General features: G+C 43.7%; 1 protein-coding gene across 2 annotated transcripts in view; it reads right to left on the reverse strand.

Moving 5' to 3' along the window:
• Positions 1-26,767, reverse strand: part of REV1 (REV1 DNA directed polymerase) — a 45,406-nt gene that overhangs the window by 13,090 nt on the left and 5,549 nt on the right. For both annotated transcript variants that reach the window (XM_069970881.1, XM_069970880.1), the window contains exons 3-12: positions 26,504-26,633; positions 22,222-22,390; positions 21,931-22,065; positions 18,543-19,195; positions 15,503-15,610; positions 9,605-9,721; positions 9,037-9,196; positions 8,807-8,935; positions 2,620-2,774; positions 882-1,001 (exon numbers count right to left, since the gene is read on the reverse strand). In XM_069970881.1, coding sequence (XP_069826982.1) covers positions 882-1,001; positions 2,620-2,774; positions 8,807-8,935; positions 9,037-9,196; positions 9,605-9,721; positions 15,503-15,610; positions 18,543-19,195; positions 21,931-22,065; positions 22,222-22,390; positions 26,504-26,633 — 1,876 coding nt within the window. The remainder of the gene's footprint in view (positions 1-881; positions 1,002-2,619; positions 2,775-8,806; positions 8,936-9,036; positions 9,197-9,604; positions 9,722-15,502; positions 15,611-18,542; positions 19,196-21,930; positions 22,066-22,221; positions 22,391-26,503; positions 26,634-26,767) is intronic.

Below are 26,767 nucleotides of genomic sequence, written 5' to 3' on the forward strand. Positions count from 1 at the left end.
ACACTGCTCCATTAGAATCAATGGAACCCGATTATAGAGGGGCATGGGTTTCCTCCCACTAACGGTGGGTCGGCCCGCCTCCAGTGCTTCAGCCTGGGCCTGGTGGTACAGTCACTTTAAGTTAACAGAATAATTAACAAGCTCACAAGATCGTATTTATAAATGTGATAATATGAAATATGCTGTACTTATGTGAGAAAGTGGTTTTGTTATAGACTTTCCATTGTCCAAGACAAAAAACTGCTAGGGTTCTAAAATAACAAAATATACACTGAGGGTATTTTGTATCATTTACTATGAAGTGTATGCTGGTTAGTAAATCCCTGTTCAGATGCAGCATAAAAAGTAATTTATACCCCAGATCCTGTGCCAAACATTTCACCAGAAATAAACCTTTTTATTAGTAAATTTATTAAAAAAAAACACACGCCTCTAGACACTTTTTAAAAACATAAATGACCACTCTAAAAATAGCACCTACTAAATGAAAAATACAACTAAATAAAATAAACAACTTATATTTCTGATTGTACAATCAAATGAATGGTCTATCAGGTGTGTCAAACTTAGGCCCTCCAGCTGTTGCAAAACTACAATTCCTATCATGCCTGGACAGCCAAAACTTTAGCTGTCCAGTCATGATGGGAATTGTAGTTTTGTAACAGCTGGAGGGCCCGAGTTTGACACCTGTGGTCTAGATCCTCAATGTGTTTTGTGCAATCTAAAATACTCACACTGGCAGTATTTTAAAAGCCATCTGCATGACAAAACCTCGGGACAGGAGGCTGAAGCAAACAGTGTCTAGAATTATTATTTGAGACGAAATACCTCCTCTCCTCACAGTGCCATAGATACTTAGTAATTTTATCAAATAAAATTACCTGGTAATGTAGTAACTAGTTGGCCTCTAATAAAATCATCAACTTCCTCAGGCTTTAAATGATACTGCCCATCTGGTTTTGCTCTTCTGGTTGCCATTCTAGCCAGAAGAATATTGGAGGCTACAAAAAGAGGAAAGAGTTACTTACAACTAGTGTTGAACGATCTTGCCTAACTGTTCAGGTTGGGCAACGTTTTCAGAATCCAAACACGCTGCATTTGACTCCCGATGTCTGTTCAACTCCCGAAGTTGGATGTAGAGATGCCAGGAAAACATGAATACCGCCCTATGGTTGTATCCACCTTTTCCAGGACTCCCTAGGGCAGTATCCAACTTCTCCAGCCACTGGGAGTTAAATGCTTAGCATTCAAGTTCAGAAAACAGTTCCGAACCAGAACAGTTCCACTCAACGCTACTTTTGACATCATTGCCATGTACACATTCTCAAGCCTAAACATTCAACCCAGACAGGTTTGCATCGGTTATTAATGTGGGACAATCCTGTTAACAGAAAGGAGAGCTGTGGACAATTCTCTGACTCTGTGTCTTCATACAGATGAAAAAAGTGTTCAGGACTTCTGTCCTGTTGCAGGGTAATATTTGCACCAGTTAATGGTAAGTTTGGCGCTGTATATGTCAGAAAGTCAGGAGAACGGGTTGACAATACCAAAGGGTGCCCCTGGCGAACCCATTGGTTTTTTTTTTTGTGGCAATCAAAAATGTGGTCAACCACACATTTGAATTTGCAAACATTTACAATTTTCTTGTAAGTTGTCATTTTGAAACTGCTTTTGGAAACAAGAAATCAGTGAGTTTAGCGGGAACACACTGTGGTGCATGTCGTCAACCCATTATCCTGGGTTTCTGATAGATATATACATACGTGTGTGTGTGTGTGTACGAAACACCTCAAATGTGTCCATTCATAGTAATCCTTTCAGTTATCTACCATCCAATATCTATTTTCTTCTTCCAATTTAAACCACTAACAACTAGGCCTACTTGGGCCTTAAAGTGTACTTGTTATAACTTTTAAAACCTAACTCAACAGTAGATGTGATATAAAGCAAGTTTGCAATTAACATTGTCTATCATGAAAAACATGGCACTTCCTGTGTTAAAGGTCCCCCCAGAGTCTAAACACAGGAAGTCCCGTGTTTCCTTGGTCATCTGCATGCTCACAAAAAAGGCAGTGATCTAATTGATAGATACATTGATCTGTGACTCTCTGTACTGGCTGGGACCTTATGTGTTTGAAAAAAAGAGACTAAACAGTTTAAGACTAAAAAGCTCCCTTCAGGAGACTGGACCTGGATTTCGAGTAAATAAAGCTTTATTTTAAATCATGATAACTAAAAGAAGAATAAGAAAAAAAGAAAAAAAAAAGAACGGAAACTGCAAACTTGTTTTATATCACATCTACTGGTTGATTTAGATTTTAAAAATTATAATGACAGTGAGACTTTAAGGGCCAATTCTTTTATTTATTATTTTATTGGATTCTTTTTTCCCTGTACATCATCAATGTGGTATACAGTGAAAACGCTTTGAGAAGACCACCCAAGAGTTCTTCTGAGTAATAGTGGAATGGTTAAATTAAAATCCATCACACACAATATCTGGTCTGCATAAGGGGGTTGTCTTCTCAAAGAGTTGAAAAAGCAAATGACATCATTTAGAAGTAGAACTGAAACTATAATTCACGTCCTGAACAGTTAGGTAAAAAATTTTATACAAACCCATTCCAATGGATGCAGCACACAAAGTCTTCTCTTTAATTTCTGCTCGAATAGCGCTAGCAACTTCATCTGGAGTGAGTTTGGTCTCCACTAGGACTTCTGTAATATCCACCAGGGCTTCATCACAGCTTACAGCCTCAATGTCATGGGTGTAACTGGCGTCAAAACACAGAAAAGGGCAAAAATACAAGTATAGTGTAAAGAATCTGTAGTACATAAGCAAAGCTGGCCATACACTTAGCTGTCAGCTGACCTTTTGTTTAGTCAACAGTTCTCTCTCCTGACCCCTTTCCCCACTCAGCTTATGCATTGCATGTATATTGAATAGAAAGAGGGGAAAAAGATTCTGCCAGACACAGTTCATGGCAACTCGTTTTCCTAAGAACAAACAGGACCAGTTGAAATCTAAAATACCGTACTTTTCTTTACCCCATTACAATTGGTGGGTTCAATTGACTTTAATATAACGTGTATGTACACTTAATCAGTAATTCCAATAAGCACCAGCATGCTGCCCTAACCACATGAACGGGTGCCCTGATATATATTAAACTGTATTTACTTTAACCCCTTAGGGACCAAGCCTATTTGGGCCTTAATGACCAGGCTCATTTTTCAAAATCTGACCTGTCTCACTTTATGCGCTTATAGCTCAGTGATGCTTCAACGTATGCTAGCGATTCTGAGATTGTTGTTTCGTAACATATGGTACTTTACTTAACATATGGTCTTGTGTGTTTTTTGTGAAAAACATCAAAATATAATGAAAAATTAGAAAATTTTGCACTTTACGAACTTTGAAATTCTTTGCTTCTAAAAAAAGAAAGTCACATGACAAAAATTAGTTAGTAAGTCACATTATCAATATGTCCTCTTTATTCTGGCTTCATTTCGTAAACATATTTCACTTTTTTAGGGTGTTACGGGGCTTAGAAATGTAATGAAATTTCCAAAACTGATTTTTTTTTTTTAGGGACCAGTTCTTTTTTTAAGTTGATTTAGGAGGCTTGTATACTGGAAACCCCCATAAGTGACCCCATTTTGGAAACTAGACACCTTAAAGAATTAATCTAGGGGTATAATGTGCATTTTAACCCTACATGGGCTGGAGGAAAGTATTCACAATTAGGCCGGAAAAAAAATGGAAAATAGAAATTTTCCAATAATATATTTGTTAAGATTAACCCCTTCCCCCAATATGACGTCCAGGGATGTCATGAAAAGAAGTGCCATTCTGCATCATGACGTCCCTGGACGTCATGCTCTTCCTGCCTCCCCCCACTGTCCCTGGCTGAGACCGGGCAGCAGGAGGAGGCTGTGTCACACAGCCTCCTCCTGCTGCCACTGCCCAGAGAGGATCCGCGCTCCCCCCGGGCAGTTAACCCCATAGACGCCGCGGTCGGTGCGACCGCAGCGTCTAGGGGGAGATCTGCTGCTTCTTGCAGATCGGATGCTGGGAGGAGGCAGCTGCACATGCTGTGCGGCTGCTGTGCTCCTCCCAGGCACCTGCTCCCTGCCGTAGTCAACCCCGCACCCCCTCCTCCCCGTGCTTCCCCTCCCCAGCCCGCTCTCTCCCTCTCCAGGGCCCCCATCCCCGTGCTCCCCCTCCCTGTGCTCCCTCTCCCCCCCGGAGCCGCGCGAGTAATTGCGCGACTCCGGGAGGGTAACCATAGCAACCCAGACGCTTCCCAGTGCGTCTGGGGTGCTATGATTTCTAATGATCAGGCCCCTGCACTGAGGCAGGGACCTGGTCATTTGAATGATCTGTCAGTATAACACTGACAGATCATTCAATATATAATGCATTACAGCACTGATCATGTGCTGTAATGCATTATATATGTGAAAAAGTGAAAGTAAAAAAAAAAAAAACTAAACACACACATACATAAATAAAGAAATAATTAATTACAATAAATAAATTAAATAAATACATAAATAAAAAAAATAATTGAAATAAATAAATAAACATAAATAAATATACACATTTCCCATCCTCCCTTTATTAATGATCCCCTATAAATAAAGTACACATATGTGGTATCGCCGCGTCCGTAATGACCCCATCTATTAACCCGTTACATTAATTTTTCCACCTGATTAACGCCATTAAAAAAATAAATAAAAAACTAACAAAAATTTAAAAATTTTGTTAATCCCGCCCCCTAAAAAATATAGAAAAAAACGTCACATGTACTCAAAAGGTGTACCACTAAAAGCATCAGCTTATGCTGCAAAAAAAAAAAAACCCTCACATAACTCCATTGGCGAAGAAATTAAAATATTACCACTCTTACAATATGCAAGACTCAAACAGTATTTATAGTATAAATGCCATAAACTATATCAAAAGCTATATAAAATGGATATCCCTGTAATCGTACCGACCTGACGAATAACCATAACATGTCATATGCAACGTATAGTAAACGGCGTACAAACAAATGATGAAAAACAGCTGCTAAATTGTGTTTTTTATTCGTACCATCTCATAAAAATTTTTAATAAATAATGATCAGAGTGTCACGTGTCCCCCAGAATTGTACCGATGGAAACGTAAACTTGTCTTTCACAAATATTTTGGCACCCCAAGGCCTCCGTGACATGATATAATGACTATATAAAACCTTAAATAAGAAAAGACCCCAAAAATACATAAGGCTTCTGTCATGTCTGCGGTCTGTGATTGAGTCAGGTGACGCACTGCAGCCACATGTGGGGGATTTCTAGAAACATTGGAGTAAGGGGAATAAACAGTGAGTTCCATTTCTCAGTATTTGCTGTGTTAGAGGAAAAAATGGATTAAAATGGAATATCTGCCCAAAAAAATGAAAATTTTAAATTTCCCCTTCAACTTGCTTAAATTTCTGTGAATCACCTAAAGGGTTAATACACTTATGAAACGTTACTCTGAATACGTTGTGGGGTGGAGTTTTTACAATGGAGGGATTTATGGTGGTAAATAACATACAGGCCCCACAAATCCACTTCAGAACTGAACCGGTCCCTAAAAAAATCTGAATTTGAAATTTTCCTGAAAATTTGAAAAATCATTGCAAAATTTCGAAGCCCTCTAACATCCTAAAAAGTAAAAGGACATTCACCAAATGACGTCACCATAAAGTAGACATGTTGTAGATGTTGCAGTAATAATTAATTCATGTGGCATGACTATTTTTTTCAGAAAAAGAGAATTTTGAACAATCTCAGAATAACAGTGATAGTTAAAAGCATCGCAGAGTTATAACTACATAAAGAGAGACAGGTCAGATTTGCAAAATAGGCCCTGGTCATTAAGGCCAAAACAGGCTGCGGAGGCAAGGGGTTAAAGTATCTCATTTTCATAATAAACATGAGAGAAAATGCACCCCAAATTTTGTAACCCAGGTTCTCCTGAGTACAACGGTACCCCATATGTGGGCATAAACCACTGTATGGGCACACAGCAGGGCTCAGAAGGGAAGGAGCGACAATTAGCATTTCCAGTTCAGATTTTGCTGAAGAAGTTTCTGAGCACCAGGTGCGTTTGCAGAGCCCCTGTAGTGTCAGCAGAATAGAACACCCCCAAAAGTCACCCCATTTTGGAAAGTACACCCCTCAAAGAATACATCTTGGGGTGTGGTGACCATTTTGACCCCACAGGTATTAGAGGAAAGTATTCAAAAGAAGACCGTAAAAATGAAAAAATAGAATTTTTCCAATAACATGTTTGTTTAGTTTGAAATTTCTCAATTTCACAAGGAACAGGGGAGAAAACTCACCCCAATATATGTAACGCAGGTTCTCCTGAGTAGAACGGTACCCCATACGTGGGCACACAGCCGGGCTCAGAAGGAAGGGAGCGACAATTAGCATTTTCTGTGCATGATTTTTCTGAAGAAGTTTCTGAGCACCAGGTGCGTTTGCAGAGCCCCTGTAATGTCTGCAGAATAGAACCCCCCCAAAAGTCACCCCATTTTGGAAAGTACACCCCTCAAGGAATTCATCGTGGGGTGTGGTGAGCATTTTGACCCCACAGGTATTGGAGGAAAGTATTCAAAACTAGACCGTAAAAATAAAAAAATAGAATTTTTTTCAATAACATGTTTGTTTAGTTTGAAATTTCTCAATTTCACTAGGAACAGAAAAAGCACCCCAATATATGTTATGCAGGTTCTCCTGAGTACAATGGTACCCCATATGTGGGCATAAACCACTGTATGGGCACACAGCAGGCCTCAGAAGAGAAGGAGTGTAATTTTAGTTACAGGCAATATGTGGGTGTTTACTGGTTATCTGGGGTGGGTGGTAATGGACAATCTCGGGGTGTTTACTGGCAATCTGGGGTGGTTACGAGCAGTCTGTGCCAATCTGGTGGGGTTATGGGCAATCTGGGGTGGTTACGAGCAGTCTGTGCCAATCTGGTGGGGTTATGGGCAATCTGGGGTGGTTACGAGCAGTCTGTGCCAATCTGGTGGGGTTATGGGCAATCTGGGGTGGTTACGAGCAGTCTGTGCCAATCTGGGGTGGTTATGGGCAATCTTGGGGTGTTTACTGGCTATATGGGGTGGTGACGGGCAATCTTGGGGAGGTGACGGGCAATCTGGGGAGGTGACGGGCAATCTGGGGAGGTGACGGGCAATCTGGGGAGGTGACGGGCAATCTGGGGTGGTTACAAGGAATCCAGGGTGGATTTGATCATTTTTAGGAATCCATCACTGTGAACAGAGTCTGTTCACAGTGATGGCGGCGGCCATCTTGGATCAGATGGCCGCCCTGGGAGGGGAGGGTCAGTGACCAGGTCACTAGGGTTAATTCTGGGGACAGGGGGGGGGACATCTCCTCTCACTGTGGATTCACGCTGCGCTGGCAATGTCCGTTACCGGTGGCTGCCGTTATACTGGTAATAACGGCGCTCGCCGGTGAGGGGACTGGCCGGGACTGAGCCCACATTCTGCCCCAACTTCTCAGCAACCTCCAGTAGCTGAGAGGAGGGGGCTGGGGGCATTACCGACACTGCTGCACTATTCTGCACCATCGCCATAAAGAGCTGATGGCAGCAGAATAGAGCCCATTAGTGATCGCCGTAAAAATCCGTATCGGCGGTCACTAATAACATAATACATGTATTCTCTGGGTCACTACGGTTACGGCGATACCACATTTGTGTAGGTTTTTTTAACTATTACCGCTTTGGCGCAATAGAAACTATCTTCCTAGCAAAAACCCACAAAAACTGTCGCCACATTGCAAGATCCATAGCGTTCTTATCTTTTGCACGACAGCTGGTTTTGGGCTTATTTTTTGCTGGAAGATCTGTAGTTTCTATTGATACCAAGTTTTATATGTATATGACTTTTTGATCTCTTTTATTACGTATTTTCTAAAGCAGATTGATAAAATACAGCTATTCTGGTACAGTTTTTTTATTATTTTTTTTACAGCGTTGTGCGATATAATTATTGATATAGTTTTATAGATTGGGTCGTTACGGACGTGGCGATACCAAATATGTATAGGATTTGTGTTTTGATCACTTTTATGTAAGGTTTTATAGTGTATGGGGAATATAATGCATTTTTATTATTGGAGGGGCTGGGGGGTGTTTTGTGTGTTTGGTGCACTTTTTGTTTTCACTTTTACACTAGTGTACATTACTGTACACTAGTGTAATACTGATCAGTGATCATTGATCACTGATACTCAATACTCTGCATTACTATTGTAATGCAGTGTATTGTATATGTGTCAGCTACTTGCTGACAGGCATCTGCTCGGCCATACCTCTGTATGGCTGAGCAGAGGCATCTCCATGGTAAGCCCGGGGGCCTTCATTAGGATCCCGGGATCACCATGGAGACAGTCGGGGAACCGGACTTCGGCGCGGGACTTCTGATCAGGTCAGTATACCCGCAGCACCGACCGGAACCCGTTAGATGCCGCTGTCATGCTTTGACAGCGGCATCTAACGGGTTAAACTGCCCGGAGCGGAGAATCCTCCGGACAGTTACAGGAGGGGGTCAGCTGTCACACTGCCCGCTGAACCCCCTCTCTGCTGCCGCCGCCGGGCGGCAATTCATTCGGATGCGTACGCCGTTAAAAGGCATCCGCATCGGAATAAAGCCCATTAGTGACCGCCGTGAAAAGGCAGCATGGCGGTCACTAAGGGGTTAAAGCCCTGTAGCATTTTGGATCCAACAAAACATACCTTGCCAATGTTTTATATAAAGTTAGAGCAACTTCTTTATACGCCTCAAAATCATAAGAGACAACTTGAAGATCAGGACACAGTTGTTTTGCTTTACCAAACATCATTCCATTCCTCACACCAGCCTGCCTGGAGGTGAAATAAGAGTGTGACCAGATTGGTATATAGATGCACAGAACAACAAAGGGATATTTACAGTTTATTTAAGAAATACATCCTGTGCTTCCTACCTTGCCTCATAACTACAAGATGCAATTTCGGCAAATGACAGCTGTGAGGTATCTATGTCTAACCCATTTTTCTTCGCAAGATCTGGTTGGTCCCACAAAGAGAAATCCAAATCGTGTCCATTTCTTTGTGCCGAGTTCAGACTGTCCAACACCGACTCATCTAGTTTGTTTGAAATATTAAAGTAGAGAGCTGCAATGTAACATGGAACTTCACAACACCAATAATAGAAAACTGAACAATTAGCAAATTCCCACAGTTTTATGAAGGAAGCTTTAGTGTCATTCTATTCTTCCTGGATACAAATTAGCTATATACTATGATACTATTCTATGACCATCAGATAAATCAGAGGTCTGGTAATCTGCATATACACTCACATAATGTTTACTTCTCTCTAAATTAAAAACTGAGATCTAACGTATACCCCAAATTACCTTATTTTACTGTAAGAGCGGGAGGAGAAACAAAAATCATTGAATGCTTCTGAAAGCCACTGTAAAAGCTATAGCACTATTCATAGCATTTTCTTCATTACTCCACTTTATTAGAGAGCAACTGATTCCTTACCAGGTTTGTCCCTCATTATCTTATTCTGATAGTACTGTATTTCTAGTTGTGGGTTGGCTCCTTCACGGGAGGATGTTTTCCCACTTCCTCTATTGCTTGTAACAGCCACTGGTTTACCTACAGGGATTAGCAAAAAATAGCTTGAAAAAAACAAACAAAACAATTCCAAAAAATAAATGTAAGATCATTCCACCTTAAAGGGGTATTCTCCACAGGATAGGGGAAAAGTAGAAGAAGGGGATTCAACCACTGTACTCCCGCCCATCTCCATATGGGGCCCAGCGGACTCAGGTATGGTGCATGACCATGGCTCTATTCATTCCTATGGAGTGACGGAATGAGCCGAGTATGCGGGAAGAGTACTGTACACGGCTCTTTCCCTTGGCTCCATGGGCCATGCACCATACATGCGGCTCTATTCATGACAGGGCCCAATACGGAGATGGGCAGGAGGTATAGAGGTTTGACCCCCGCGATCATCTACATTTCCCCTAACCTGTTGATAAGGGAAAAGTGAAACCAAAAGGAATATGATGATGAGATGATAAGAGCATAAGACATTTAATCATATCTACAGATCATCATTTGAATTTTTCAGGGGCTGGCGGTTGCCCGTCCAATGTTCTTGATGTTGTTGGACCCACTAATAACCCTAATCATAGTGAACTTATATAGTATTTGCACAGTATTATAATAGTCTTCACCTGTCAACATTTAGCCACATATGGCTCATTGTGCCTTCACCTTTCCACATAGATGACCACAACTCTGTAAGGCTATAAACACACACACAGTATAAGCAGCGTATTTACTGCTGCGATACGCAGCAAATACGCAACAAATACGCAGCAGATTAGATCTAAATAACTGAACATGGCATCAAATCCGCACCATCAAATCTGCTGCAGATCTGCTGCGTATTTGCTGTGTATCTGCTGCGTATACGGTGTGTGTGTTTGTACCCTAAGGGTACAAACCCACACACCGTGTACGCAGCAGATACGCAGCAGATTTGAAGCAGATTTGGTGGTGCAGATTTGATACTGTGTTCAGTTATTTAGATCTAATCTGCTGCGTATTTGTTGCGTATTTGCTGCGTATCGCAGCAGTAAATACGCTGCGTATACGGTGTGTGGGTTTATACACTAAGACAATGTTGCTGCGGAGTGTGAGGCAGGAGTGTGAGGCCCGGAGCCTGACTCAGTTGGGGGATTGGGGTACTGTCCAGGAACACTAAATATCTATCATAAAGTCGGTTAACCGACTTCAACTTAGCCAGGACGGTAATTGCGGTATTTTTGTATTTTTATGTCCCTGCGCGCGGCCCGGCACGAGCGCTGCACGTCATGTGCAGGGATGCCGGTATCGGTGCGGGAGCTGAAGGAGCAGCAGGGCCCAGGTGACCGCCCGCACCGCCCCCGTCTGGTCCAAGCGACCTTCCCCCCACCCCCCTGTGCGCGCACCTGTCCGCCCTCTCTGAGGCCCCGTCCTGCCGCACCGTCCATGCGCCCACCACCCGTCCGGTCCGCCGTCCCTGCTCACTGAGGGGAGTACAGGACAGCCGCCCTCACGTGCTGCTGCTCCTCCAGCTCTGACATGGCCGCGTCCCTGCACACACAGGACAACGTGTGCAGCGCTCGCCGGTCGGGTGTGGAGTGGCGCCCGGACGGAACTGTGCTGGTCCCCCCTCCCGGACCAGTCCCGTCCGAGCACCCCCCCACTCCCGGCCGGCGAGCGCTGCACACGTTGTCCTGTGTGTGCAGGGACGTGGCCATGTCAGAGCTGAAGGTGGAGGAGCAGCACTTGGGAGCAGCTGACCTGTCATCTCATCCCCTCAGTAAGAGTACAGGATAGGAGTAATAATGGGCTGCAGCAGGCAGGATAACTTATAGCTGTGTGTGGTATCCTGCCTGCTGCAGCCCATCCATTCCTCCTATGTTACAGTCCTGTACTGTTACTGAGGGGACTACAGTCATACACCCCTGTCCTCCTCCCCATACAGTCATACACCCCTGTCCTCCTCCCCATACAGTCATACACCCCTGTCCGCCCCCCCCCCTGTACAGTCATACACCCCTATCCCCCCCTGTATAGTCATACACCCCTGTCCCCCCCCCTGTACAGTCATACACCCCTATCCCCCCCTGTAAAGTCATACACCCCTGTCCGCCCCCCCTGTACAGTCATACACCCCTATCCCCCCTGTATAGTCATACACCCCTGTCCCCCCCCGTATAGTCGTACACCCCTGTCCCCCCCCGTATAGTCATACACCCCTGTCCGCCCCCCTGTATAGTCATACACCCCTGTCCGCCCCCCTGTATAGTCATACACCCCTATCTGCCCCCCTGTATAGTCATACACCCCTATCCGCCCCTGTATAGTCATACACCCCTATCCCCCCCTGTATAGTCATACACCCCTATCCGCCCCTACCCCTATGTGCCCCCTGTATAGTCATACACCCCTGTCCCCCCTGTATAGTCATACACCCCCCCCCCCCCCCGTATAGTCATACACCCCTGTCCCCCCGTATAGTTATACACCCCTGTATAGTAACACACCCCTATCTTGCCCCCCCCTGGTATAGTCATACACCCCTGTCCGCCCCCCTGTATAGTCATACACCCCTATCCCCCCGTATAGTCATACACCCCTATCCCTCCCTGTATAGTCATACACCCCTATCCCCCAGTATAGTCATACACCCCTGTCCACCCTCCCCTGTATAGTCATACACCCCTATCTGCCCCGCCCCCTGTATAGTCATACACCCCTATCCCTATGTGCCCCCTGTATAATCATACACCCCTATCTGCCCCTCCCCCTATGTGCCCCCTGTATAGTCATACACCCCTATCCCTATGTGCCCCCTGTATAGTCATACACCCCTATCCCTATGTGCCCCCTGTATAGTCATACACCCCTATCCCTATGTGCCCCCTGTATAGTCATACACCCCTATCCCTATGTACTCCCATGTATAGTTCTGTACCCCCATCCCTATGTACTCCCATGTATAGTTCTGTACCCCCATCCCTATGTACTCCCTATGTACCTCCTGTATAGTAATACACCCAGATCCACCCCCATATAGTCATACACTTCTATCCCTATGTACCTCTTGTATAGTAATGCACCCCAATACATCCCCCCCTATAGTCATATCCACCTATCCACCCCCCATATAGTTATACACATGTATTCCTATATGACCCCCTGTGTATACACATCCTGTAGAGGCTGTATACCTGTATATACACATCTAGGTCTCTGCTGAGACCCCTAATAATGACAAATAGTAATAATGATAATAGACTAACCATGGGTTGCTGTTCAGTTCTTTTTTACTTTTTCTAATCAAAATATCGCCAATTTGGCATGGCTAGTGGGTGTGGTTTGCTAAAAGGGGCGTGTCACAATTATCGTTGACTTATCGTTACCGCGGCTACATGTGCGATAAACCGTGATATTGATTTAGGCCAATATCGCCCAGCCCTACTTCATAATATAGTTTGGTAGCCAATTCTAGCATCTTACTCCACTTTCCCTGGTGCCGCTGGCCACTGGAAGTCAAGATCATCTTTCAGCCCCGGACGCCATTTTGTGTCGAGACGTAGGCCAACACGTCATGATCTAGGGGGGGGCCCTTGGGCTCCCGGGCTCTCCCTCCCTGCTTGGCACGCCTCCTATACCTCCCCAAGCTCTGCTATTGGGTCCTGCTTCACTCTGCCTCTCTCTGTACAGCCATGTCAGTACTATTAGAACTGCAAGTCCCAGCACACCTGATGGTGATACACATGTCAGCCCAGAGTGTATGACCATCGGGTCTACTGGGACTTGCAGTTCTAATAGTACTGACATGGCTGTACAGAGGGAGGCAGAGTGAAGCAGGTCATACACTGGCCTCACATGTACCCCCTGCCGGCACCGCTGACCTTCCATCCTTAGACCTTCATAATACACAAATGCCCACAGAGATCCAGAAAGAGAGGGTTGCTGGTGCTATGAGTATTGGGGCAGTCTGCACCAGGCTAAAGATTACAGAGTATGTTCCACTATATAGTGGACTTTTCTGGCCTTCTGAATTGCACTCACTACTGCAGTGAATCCATAGTCCCATATCAAAAATCAATGGGACAAATATGGTACTTGAAGGAAAAGTTGATTTTTATGGCTAAGAGGAGGGGACTGTGGAGGACTTCCCTCTATGAGATGGTCAAATAGAGCCCCCAAAAAGAGATTTTCTAAAGAAAAAATAATATAGAATTCTACATAACTAGGTTAATACAACAGCACCTAAGGAAACTGGATTAAGATCTCCCCCTATACTGTGTCGGCTCACAAGGGTCTGTGCATGTCAGCATGAGGCAAAACGTAAGGGCATTGTTCCTGCACTCACAATGACCTGACCATTAGCATAGATTGCTCTGCTTATTAGTATTCTGCTCATTGACCAAGGTTGTTGAGGGCCTTCTATCGGCAGGCATGATACGCTACACAGCACATTTATTCCTCTGCAAAGTCCAATAACCGACCATACATCAAGTCAGAATTGTGAACAAACAAGAAACACCAATCATGCAGATGGAGCACTCAATTATATCTCTATCTTATTACATAGTAAGGTTGAAGACAAGTCCATCTTATTAAAGGAGGAGTTTGCATTTGTGTGCATCCGTTTTGATCCGTTTTACCATTGACTTCCATTACAAAAAAAAAACGGATCAAAACGGATCAGTTTTTTTTTTACGGACACAAAAACGTAGCTGACACTACTTTTGTGTCCGTTAAAAAAAACAGATCCGTTTTGATCCGTTTTTTTTTACAATGGAAGTCAATGGATGAACGGATCAAAATGAATGCACAAAAATGCATGTTTTTTTTCATCCGTTTTTTTTTGCAAAAAACGGATGGAAAAAACAGATTGCAAAAACGCAGTGTGAACCCAGCTTTACAGGGACAAACGCACACGTACATAGACGACATACTGTAGATGCTCTACAGAGCAGGTATGTGTGTGTTGTATTCACTTAGTCCTCCGGCCCACGGGCAGCATCCCGCCCTGAGACATCCCGATGCGGCCCGTGGCTCTATTGTGATGTGCACCGCTATGGTGAGGCAGGAGCTGGCACGCAGAGCATCCTCCTGTGTCTGTGAATGCGATCGCCGCCAGACACAGGAGGATGCGTGCCGACTACTACCCTACCAGAATGGCACACGTCTTCTTTCTCCTGCGGGCCGCGCGCAATGATGTCATTTCATTGTGCGCCGCCTGCAGGAGGAGACCAGCACAGACTAGAGAAGAGGACCTGGGCAGCATGGGAGCAGAGGAAAGGTGAGTGGGATGTTTATTTTTCTACTTGGTACAGTCACCTGGGGTTAACTACAGCTACCAGGGGCATCACTGGGGGTTAACTACAGCTAGCAGGGGCATCAAAAAGGGTTAACTACAGCTACCAGGGGCATCACTAAGGATTCACATCAGGTACTAGAGGCATCACAGAGGGTTAACTACAATAGCAGGAGCATTAGCGGAACAATACTTTGCCTTGCCCCGGGTGCTGCCAACCCACGCTACTAACTGCCGCGCATAGTATGCGACCCTCGAATGATTTTATTAATGTCCGACTGGCCCTCGCCAGGGAAAAGGTTCCCCACCCCTGACTTAGTTCATTCAGACACCAGTGTGATTGTCCGCAACCACAGTTTATAAAGTACACATATAGTTACAGGTGGATTGTAAATCCATAGTTCCAACTGCAGACATCCTATAGTACGCAAGTGAAATACATTTGGAAAATACATTTGGAAATCCTTTAAATTGCTGTAGTGTAGACAGGGGATGGTAACAATAGACAATGTTTATACGCAAATTGTAACATTACAATTGGTTACCTTTTAAATCCGGCAGATTACGTATGCCAACAGATACAAAGAAGCAATCCATATCCACGTGTATTATACAGTTCTGGCACTTGGAATGGGTTGAAGCGGGAATAGGTCCTAAAAACATCAATAGACATAATCGGTATTAGGCTCTGTTCACACTACCCTGCATTCTGTGGGGCAAAAGTCTGTGGTCCTATTCTTTTTATAATTGAAAACGTACCTATTGTTAATCTATAGGATCTTATCAGGATCTGGTGGGATCCATTGAAATTACACACATAAAAGGTTAACCCCTTACTAATTTTAAGTATTAAAAAAAAAAAAAAAAGAAGAGAGAGAGAAGAAGGGTTACATACTAGGCTAGGTCACATTTGCTGTGTCAGCTAGGTTCGGGATAGGGCCTCAGAACAGATTCGCTTTAAATGCAGTTATCGGCTACACATCCCGTTAGGATGATCTGTGTCCGATAATGATTTTACTGGCTGCACAAAAGATTCAGCAAGCTGATGCCCGAATGGTCGCTTGTGCGTCGGCTGATCGCTCGCTGAGTAGTGGGAATGAGTGTTCCTAGGGACGTTCAATTACTAGATAATCTCTCCTTGTAAAAGGACCTTTAGGCAGGTGCTCTGTACAGACCAAATGTCCTCCTGGGGATTGGCCGACTTTGTTCCAGTCATTACATTTCTGGTTGTGGGACAGCACTTCATTTACCATAGTAACTTTTGCTTCCCATGTCACATACTATTAAGATAAACCAAGGACATAAAGCAGCACAGAGAGAGCATCTATAGAGAACTGTGGGAGCAAATCTGTGCCGACAAAGAGGTGGACAATGTGCAAAGGGAGGAGTAGAGAAGAGATCTTATGGTTTTTCCTTTTATATTTCCACTGAAACTGTGGTTCCACCTATAGGCTGCAGGGATGTGACAGGAGACATCAGCTTGAAAATATAGTCAGCAAATTGCTGTCAATTACTTCAACTGACACTACAGAGAAGCTTCCTACAGGCAAGGTCAAATCATCCACAATAATTTACAATATTTTATATACAGCTCAAAAAGCCCTTTAACAGCTGCATGCTACTTACAGAAAGCACATAAATTAAGGTATTTTTAGGTTGTTACCAGCTTATTACTGCATTTTTTAGCAAAAGCATTTAAAACTTTTAGGTCTTCTGTTTTAAGCCTTTTAAACAAAAGAAAGTTTTATACAGTTTTTGTAAACTTTGGGGGTATAAGTTATATACCCCCCAAAAATGGCTGTTTCCACATGAGATCTTTAGGCCTTTTCTGTCCCACAATATGAGCCAAAATAACAGAAGAAATACTGGCTTAGGATATATTTGCTAGGGATCTGATCTCTGTACCTCACTGATTCAGATAATAAAGAGCCCTATTAACTTAAATTAGGCTAGGATGCAGATCTTTGTATGGAGGCCCCTTCATTTTCATAATCTAAGGCGGTCCCAGCGGTCAGACCCCCCCCCCCCCATAAAGCAATGGCATATCCTAGCAAAACTTATGCCAAAAACCTAAAATTGTGAGCTTTAATTAAAAAAAAAATGCCTAGCTGAGTGATTGCCCAATTAGTGCTATCAGTCAATGACTGGCTGAGCAGGCAATCGCTCAGCTGGGCCATACTGTTGCAGCTGAGCCAGCGGTCAGCAGGACCGGCGCAATGGAAGCATGGGGATGGGCAAGTTTAAAGGGGTAGTGCGGCGCTAAAAAATTATTTCTAGAATAACACACATTACAAGGTTATACAACTTTGTAATGTATGTTATGTCTGTGAATCGCCCCATTCCCCGTGTCCCACCACCCCCGCACGTGTACTCGGAAGTGTTGGTGCATTATAAATTACCTGATCAGTGTCGAGGGCCGTCCGCCATTTTGTGCCAAACGTCATCTTCGGACGGATGACCGAGTCGCTGCCGCCCGTCCCCCCTCTGCCGCGTCACAACTGTGCTCAGCCACGATTGGCTGAGCACAGTTATGCTCAGGCAATCGCAGCTGAGCGGCTGATGACGCGCCCGCGTCATCAGCTGCTCAGTTTTCGATTAGCTGAGCACAGTTATGCTCAGCCAATGGCGGCTGAGCATCGGATGACGCTGCAGAGGGTGGCCGGCATTCGGAACAGACGGAGCTGTTCGCCGGCCGGCCGAAGACGTCACTGAATGAAGATCGGAGACGGGTGTCGGCACGTGACAGGGGAGTATAGCGCACCACACTTCGGGGTACACGGGTGGGGGTGGTGGGACACGGGAAGGGGGCCATTCACAGACATAACATACATTACAAAGTTGTATAACTTTGTAATGTTTGTTATTCTGTGAATAATTCTTTACCGCCGCACTACCACTTTAAGTTATTATTTACATGCACCCCCTGCCTTTCTCACTTTTTACATTTTGGTGGGACTTCTCCTTTAGGGTGCCTTCACACCTACCGTATCGCAGCAGAAAATCTACCGTCATTTCTTTAGTTATACTTTTCTTTTATTTATTAAATGGGGTATCCAGGCTAATATGACCGATGGCCTATCCTTAGGATAGGCCATAGGATAGGCCATAGGATAGGCCATAGGATAGGCAGGGTGCTGACACACAAAACACCCACTACAGCGAAAAGCAGCTCCATTCACTGTGTAGTAGTGGTGCCATGTTACTGCAAGTCTGCTGCCATTCAAGTGAATGGAAGCTGAGCTGCAGTAACCAAACTCAGACACTTAACAGTGAATAGAGCTGCTTCTGGTCCCGTTTACTGTGTAGTGTGGGCGCCCAACAGATGATAGATGGGAATACAGGTTGTCAGCACCCCGGAGGATAGGCCATCACCAAAAACAACTTAAGAGTGTGTTCACACCTACAGGATCTGCAGCAGATTTGATGCGGTGTTCAGTTATTTAAATGAAATCTGCTGCAGAAAATCAGCTGCAGATCCTGTAGGTGTGAACGCACCATAAAGCACATTAGTGCAAATGAATGTGTGCTCAGAGTAATATACCATGCTCACAAGAACTCCTCAGATTATCTGATAGAACACATTACCTGTCTTCACTTTTTTTAACCTCTCCCGACCTGGAAAGTTGCCATTATGTTGACTTTGTAGCTCACGTACAAACTCTGTGAATTCACACTTCCATGTTGATATGTGATGCAGTCTAGAGTGAGAATAGAAGTCTGATATAAAATTTGAGTCTGCTGTTTTAGGCAGTTGTGGAGAGGCTGCCTTGGTAGCCTGATGTATGGTAGTGCTTTTTGTGCTTGAAGGCCCCTGGAGCGAGTGATGAGCACCATTGAGTTTAGTTTTATTGTGCAAATATGAAGATGAGGCTGAACTTGATTCGGTCCTATGAGGATCCAATGAGTTATCTAGGGGTCCATTATTTGGCTGTAATTGCTCTAAAGTGCAGTCTGTAGAGCCTAGATTAGGCTTTTCCTGCTGATTCAATGTATGAAGTCTACTTGTAAAAGAGTTACTTGAATGCACTGAGATATCCAGCGGCTTTAAGGCACCATTAGGGCTACAGTTGTGTCCATTGGTGACAACAGTGCTGTCTTTGCAGTTCTGTTCTCTAATATGATCAGAAAAGTCTTCTACACCATCTATCTCAAAATCTTTCTCTTCCTCAGATTTTTCTAAATAATCTTCCCAGCCATTCGTTCCATTTGCCTGAATGGTGCTTGCCGTGGAATGGCCTCTAAAGAGGAAAGAAATTTAAGAATGTTTAAATCATTTAACAAGCTTGTAATTTTAGCCTATATGTTTCACTAAAATGTCAAAATACATTTTAAAGAGGACCCGTCACCCCCCGTGCCGGGGTGACAGGCTCCCGACCCCCCGTTACAGCCCCCTATACTCACCTGATCCCGCCGGTCGGGTCACGGAGATATCAGCGGCGGAGCGTGCTCACAGGAAAGTCCGACGCTCATAAAGAATTAATAGGGAGTCCGATGCTCCGTCATTCTCTATGGGCATCAGACTCTCCTGTGAGCAAGCGCGCCGGGCTTCGGACGCTGATATCTCCATGACCCGACTGGACCAGGAAGCGGGACCCGGCGGGATCAGGTGAGTATAGGGGGCTGTAACGGGGGGTCGGGAGCCTGTCACCCCGGCACGTGGGGTGACAGGTTTCCTTTAAGTAGACAGCAGTGATAGTACAGTTGAGAAGTTTTAGCCAAGAAAGACACAATCCTCCACTTGGAAGAACTCACTGCATTGCTTATTGGGCAAGCAAATGTATTACATCATCAGGGACTTTATTCCATCAGAGACTCTGTACCCAATATTAGGCGTCAGCAATCTCTGGAGGCAATGTCAGAATACTGCTTTCTCTATGGAGCATGCTATGGCAGCTTTCTCCTACATAATTACTACCATTTGTTATTTTTGTTTACAGAAATAAAACATAAGGGCCGTGTACAGTTTCTCTGACATTTTATAAAGACTACTGGAGTAAAGCACTGGTAAGGCTGGGTTCGCACTGCATTTTTGCAATCCGTTTTTTGCACAAAACAGATGAAAACGAATGGAAAAAAACAGATGCATTTGGATCAAAACAAATCCATTTTTTTTCAACGACACAAAAGTAGGGTCAGCTACGTTTTTGTGTACATTTAAAAAAACGGATCAGTTTTAATCTCTTATTATAATGGAAGTCAATGGAAAAACAGATCAAAACGGATGCACATAAATGCATCCGATTTTTTCATCTGTTTTTTTTTTTTTTTGTAAAAAACGGATGAAAAAAAAAACGGCTTGCAAAAACATAGTGTGAACCCAGCCTAATAATGCTGCTCTCCAAAATAAAAAAAAAAAAGACTGTCGCATGAGCTGCTGTGTATTTATATAGTGGTGCCACGGTTTACAAGCATAATCTGTTCCGGGAAAATGCTTGCAATCCAAATCCACTCTTAAATCAAAGCAAATTTTCCCATAAGAAATCATTGAAATTCAGACAATTAGTTCCACACCCAAAAAATGATTTTTTTTAAATTCTGAATAACATATAGGACAGATGAAACAAACAATGAGAAACATATTATATAAGTTATTGTACAGTATAGCAATCAGCATGTAGAGTATAATGTATAGTAAGTGCATAAACCTTAAGACAGCAGCAGTTTGTAGATACAGGATGGAGCTGCAGATCCCCATAATGTAGTAGCGTAGTACAACAGGCTAGAATAGAGATGCAGGGCTGCTGTCTGTGTGGTCACATGACAGCAATGGGGAAGGGGTGTGTATTCAGCATGGACCAATCAGGAAGTGATAATCACAGAGCTGTGCAGGAGGACCGTGACAGAAACTTCTAAATGCAGCAGTGTGAATGGCTGAGTGTAAGTGCAGGCACATTATAGTAACAGTGTGTATAGCTGAGTGTGAGCAAGGAGGAATGAGCAGGACATATGTGGGCACAGTATAGCAGCACTCACTATCCAGGGAGAGAGGGGTTACAGCTATGAAGAGATTACTTCCACAGTCCTGCCCCTTGATGCAAGCCCCAGCCTGAAGTGGATCAGCTATGATTTGGAAGGTGAGGGATACTTCCTGGGTCAGAGTACAGTGCTGTAGACCCCGCTATGCAGACCACTCCCCCTCCCACCCAGTACAGGGAGCTCTTAAACCAAAGCAATGCTCTCAATGCAAGTTACAATTTTAAAAAACTGTGAGCTCTTCTTGCAAAACGATATTAATCCAAGTTACTCTTAAACCGAGGTACCACTGTACTTACAAAATCAAAAAATTTGCAAAAAAAAAAAAAAGTTTTTTTTTTTAGTTTATTTAAGGGTGGAAAGTTATAATGTGGAAGAAGAATATATTGCTTTTATAAAGTTACTAAATTTTGTAAACTAACTTCAATAAAAAGGTGTTTTATGTTAATTTCTTTTACAAGTTGTGTGGCAGCAGTAAGAGCTGACACAGGGCTCTATCATGCCACTAATGTCTATGTTGGGAACTTTAGGGCTTCTCGTGCTATACTTGGTTCTGCAGTGTACACAGTGCTAGTGACATAGAGCCTTCCCTAGTGTATTATATATTCTAATGCATTTTAGCTGGGCTCACTGTCACTAGCACTGTGGAAGCTGAGTAAGCACCAATTGCTTCGGCATGTTGAAATTGCTGCTCGCACTGCTAAAGGCTGCAACACACACACACACAATCTTTCCTACATTGCATTGTATTGTCTGATGCCAAGCTAAAACATATTAGAATATACATTACACAAGGGGAGGCTCTGCGTCTCTGGCACTGAGTGAGCAGGTAATCAATTTCTGACACAGACATTAGTTGCAGCAGAGAGCCCCATGTTGTCTCTAACCACTGCCACACAATGTTTAAAAGTATACAAAATGATGTATCTTTATTTAGGCAATTAATTTTATTTCTTCCTCCAGAACACCCCTTTAATAAGCAACTGCTAACAATACTTACAGTTTGTGGTTGATGTCGCTTGTGAATGGATCTTCTGGTTTGCATTTGGAGGTGAAGTTCAAACTCTTCTGAACACTAGACTGCTTTGTGTAAAGCTGGTAGGGAACATAAGAAAGAAGGCGTCCAGCTTGGATGCTATTAAAACAAATAAAATAGGTTAAAACACTTATGGTCTATTGTAATTAAGTATTTATCACTTCCTACTAGTATAGCAGCATCAATAACTACTAAACAGTTAGCCACATTGTACTAGAAAATATAAAAAATATATGGTGAATGAAATTACATTACCTATCTGTAATCCACTCAGGACAGACAACTTTCTCATCTTTTAGCTCTTTGATTTTGCTGTTCGGAAGATTAGTTGCAATAATGTGGGTTGTTTTAGAACGTGAATAGTAAACATGAAACTGGCCTCCATGTAGCATCATAAGATGTCTCAGCTGATCTGCAGTGGGATCTGTCATTAAGAACAAATAAATGACATCCCTTTACATAAACACTTTCTTGTAAACTACTCATAAGTATATAGCTGTATTGTGGAAAAAAAACTTGAAACAATTAATTATAAATAAATTATATGAAGACATCCTTCACAGCTACAATATAAATTTATTTAGCAGTGGACATGAGGCATGGCGAAAGCAGTCTCAGGCTTCTTAAACTAATCCAGCAGGTATTTAGCACACCTTGAGACATATCCTATATACACTAAAGAAAACAAGCAGCAGCACTTGCTGTTCTGCAAAATGTTTCAACTGAAGCATTATGGCATTCATCCAATATTTTCTCAAAGGTCAGTTACTGGCTAGGGGTCCGTTCACACTACAGAATCAGTGCCGAAATTCTGTGTGGAATTCTTTGAGCGGAGAGACGTGGAGAGCAGAGGTGCACAAGCCCTCCCATCCAGATAGCAGACCGTATTTCCACTGGTTCAACAATTTCATTGCCGATTCCGTAGTGTGAACGGCCCCTAAAGCTGAACTAGTGGTTGCAACTATATCCACTGATCGGCTTCAAAGAGCAAATTTGGGAGTTTCCCCATAAGTGTAATCAGTTTCCCTCTGTACTGCAGTCACATGTTCCAGCCGGACCACAGGTCTAGAGACCTGGACTGGCAGCACTGTAAACCTCTATGATGCTGAGGTCATAAGACTTGTGGTTGGGCTGGGACTTTACAATCTTGGTGCTCTGTCAAAGACTCCAATTTAATAGCATTTTTCCCATAGATTTCAATAGGCAAGTAATACATCTGTAATAAATTCATGGCCTTGGCCTATGCTGTGTAAACTGTGCAGCAAAATCCAATGAACACTTTTTTTTTTTTTACAAACCTGCTTATTTTGTACCAAAACCTGCAGTAGGAAATCTGCAACACATCCTAACAATTTAATACCCAATGCCCAAAGTAAATTTTGGTTCAGAAATGCTGTGAATCCAGTAACATTTCCTCTAGGGGTGACTGTACTCACTGGATGTGTGTATAATTCTTTTGATGCATCTTAAAGCGACTCTGTACCCACAATCTGACCCCCCCAAACCACTTGTACCTTCGGATAGCTGCTTTTAATCCAAGACCTGTCCTACGGTCCGTATAGAATATTAAATCACATGCTGATATAACAACTTTTAAACTTGCAGCCCTGTGCCAAACAGGAGTATCTGTGCCCTAACTTTGCACAACCTCTCTGTCCCTCCTCGCCACCCTCTTCATCATTAGGAATGCTCTAGGCAGATTGCCTCCTATTCCCCACCTGTGGCAGCCCGGCACATGGGCTGGATCGTTAAGGACCTGTACAATGTTCAGCATGGAGAAAATATTCCAGTGGAAGTCCTAATGATGAAGAGGGTGGGGAGGAGGGATGGAGGGGTGGTGCAAAGTTAGGGCACAGATACTCCCGTTTGGCACGGGGCTTCAAATTTAATAGTATTTTTTTAGGACAATACCTGCATCACCTGCTGAACGGACCACAGGACAGATCTTTGATTAAAAGCAGCTAACCGAAGGTACAAGTGGTTTGGGGGGACAGATTGTGGGTACAGATTCGCTTTAACCATGGGTGTGGCTGAAATGTTTGACATTACTTATTATAGTGGGCATTCACATGCATCCTCGCTTGGTATATACGCTACATAGAACCAGTAATATACAAAATAAGGCTGGCTTCACATCATGTTGTACCAGTTAGTTGTTGGTATAAATAATTCAGTGTTCTGGCAGCACCAGACTCGTAGAATTTATAAATTTAATGGACTGAGTGTAGTCAGCCAATGACTACGTTCAGTCCATCTCATGCACTTACACATTCATTTTGGGAGCCTTGTATGCTTAGTATTTCAAGAAAAACCTATATATCAGTATGTGATGCAATATTCTATACCCCAGGTACTTTATTATATTTATACACAATATTTAGGTCCAGATGTTATTTTCTTTGTTCTGTATTACTCCCAGCCGCATCCCATCAGCGGCACATAGAATACAAAGGATATTGGAGCAGTCACACGCAGGATGTGCTTTTGCGAGTGTTGCTAGGCAACTAAGTGTTTGATCCGTTCAGAATGTGTACTACAGACAAACATGGAATCTGCCGACCTCGAAATTGTGAATGAAACACAGCATCGCTTCCCACATGGCCTAGTGACAATGACTTGCACAGACTCAATGGTCTTAGCTCACATCACAAAAAAAAAACAACTACATTAGAAAAAAAACACAAAACAAGAGACACACCAAGAAATATGGACCGAATGGCAAGTATTATGCCACATATCTTTAGGAAATTGCTTACTGATAAACGAATCTCTGCATACAGATAGCAGAGAACAAAGAATCTGTTTAGGTGATCTCTCCCTTCCCTAGCGTTACCTGCAGTTTTTGCACATGGTGAAGAAATGGTGTCCATGGATGACTTTTGGACGTCTGTAGTGCAGGGCTGGGCCATATGGCCAAAAAATAAAATCTCGATTTAATTTTTTTTTTTGACAATTCTCAATTTTTTTTCTTTTTTGCCAAACAGAACATTTTTCTCCTTGCAGTGTCAAATACTATTTTAATGACGTTTGAGACAACAACTGTATTGCTTCCCACTGTAACAGTGCTCCCCCTGTGCCCCCCATGTAGTAAACCCTCTCTGTGCCCCATATAAGTAGTTTTCCCAAATATGTGCCACTCTAAGCTCTCATATAGTATAGGAGATCTTCTTTGTGCCTCCATCTAGGTAGGATGTAATAGTAGAGGTATAGATGAGGGGTGTAGTAGTAGTAGAGGTATAGTGGATAAGGGGTGTAGTAGTAAAGGTATAGATGAGGGGTGTAGTAGTAGTACAGGTATAGATGAGGGGTGTAGTAGTAGCACAGGTATAGATGAGGTGTGTCGGGGGCAGCTAGGGGTGACTGAGGAGGGGAGCTGGGGTTGACTGGTGCAGCTGGGGGTGACTGAGGGACTGGGTCAGCTGGGAGACTGGGGGGTTTGGTCAGCTGGGGGGGGGGGGGGGTGACAGCTGGACACCCCCCCCCTCCTCCTCCTCTCACACCCCAGCACAGGCGTTCTCCTCTCGGCTGCACATGGAGCTCCTCAGTCTCTGGAGGAGGCCATGGGGACTGCAGGGTAATGTTATAGCATCGCTGCAGGTCCTAGGGCCGTACAGCAGGATTGGGGGTCTGCACTGCACAGCTTCAGGACTCGCAGCGATGCGATCACCTTACCCTGCAGTCCCGCAGCCTCCTCCAGAGACCGGGGAACTCCATGTGTGGCTGGGACGCCGCCCGCACAGCTCACAGCCCGCAGCCGCCGCACACCTCACCTCACGGCCTGCAGCTGCCGCAAACCTCACCTCACGGCCTGCAGCTGCCGCAAACCTCACCTCACGGCCTGCAGCTGCCGCAAACCTCACCTCACGGCCTGCAGCTGCCGCAAACCTCACCTCACGGCCTGCAGCTGCCGCAAACCTCACCACCCTGGACCGTCCGCCGCCGCACACCTCTCCGCCCGGAATGATTTTTTGTGAAAATCCGATTTACGAAAATCCAATAGATTCTAAAATTCTGGGCGAATTAATTGAATTAATTGATTAATTATAGTGTGAATGTAATAAATGTGACGCCTATGCATTAAGCATCCATGTCACATAGTTTGCCTAATACTACATGTGTGTTCCTACATGTTTTGCTCTACAGCACTGAATCATAATATATTATAGTGACCACTGTGATTACCATATATCTTCATATACAGAACACTGAGAGCTGTGATACAGTAGTATTCTCCTCATTGCTACCTATGATACATATAGAGAAATATGCAGAGAAGAGCCCTCCAGCCCGCTCTACAACAGAGAACTCCTGCGTTGTCACCAGTGACTAAAGATCACCAACAGGGTCCAGGTGAGGTGAAGCTTAAAAAACCTTATTATAAAGGTCTTCGGGGAGGAACAGCACTGGATGATGACAGGTTATTTTATTTTAGGAAATAATAAATGATTCCCATATCACATATATTTTATATTTCTAAAAAAAACAAAACAAAAAAAAACACAGAAACATTATGCAGTGTAGGGTTCAAGTGACATACCTGTATAGCCATTCACATAAATTGAGACCCCACTGAAGATGTTAGTGGCTGTTCCATCCTTCTGTTGCTGCAGTGGGGCATCTAATCGAAACTGCTCGTCTAATTTCTGTACCTTAGCTGCCATGTAACCCTGGAATACAGGTAGACAGGGCCTAGTCACAACCTCTACCCAAATTCTAAAGCTAGGTTCACACTTCTTTTTATGTCTATTTAATGGTGTGCGTTTCCATACAATTACTTTTTTACAGAAAAACGTGGTCAATC

Source organism: Dendropsophus ebraccatus, chromosome 5, assembly GCF_027789765.1.
Source record: "Dendropsophus ebraccatus isolate aDenEbr1 chromosome 5, aDenEbr1.pat, whole genome shotgun sequence".
Taxonomy (NCBI): domain Eukaryota; kingdom Metazoa; phylum Chordata; class Amphibia; order Anura; family Hylidae; genus Dendropsophus; species Dendropsophus ebraccatus.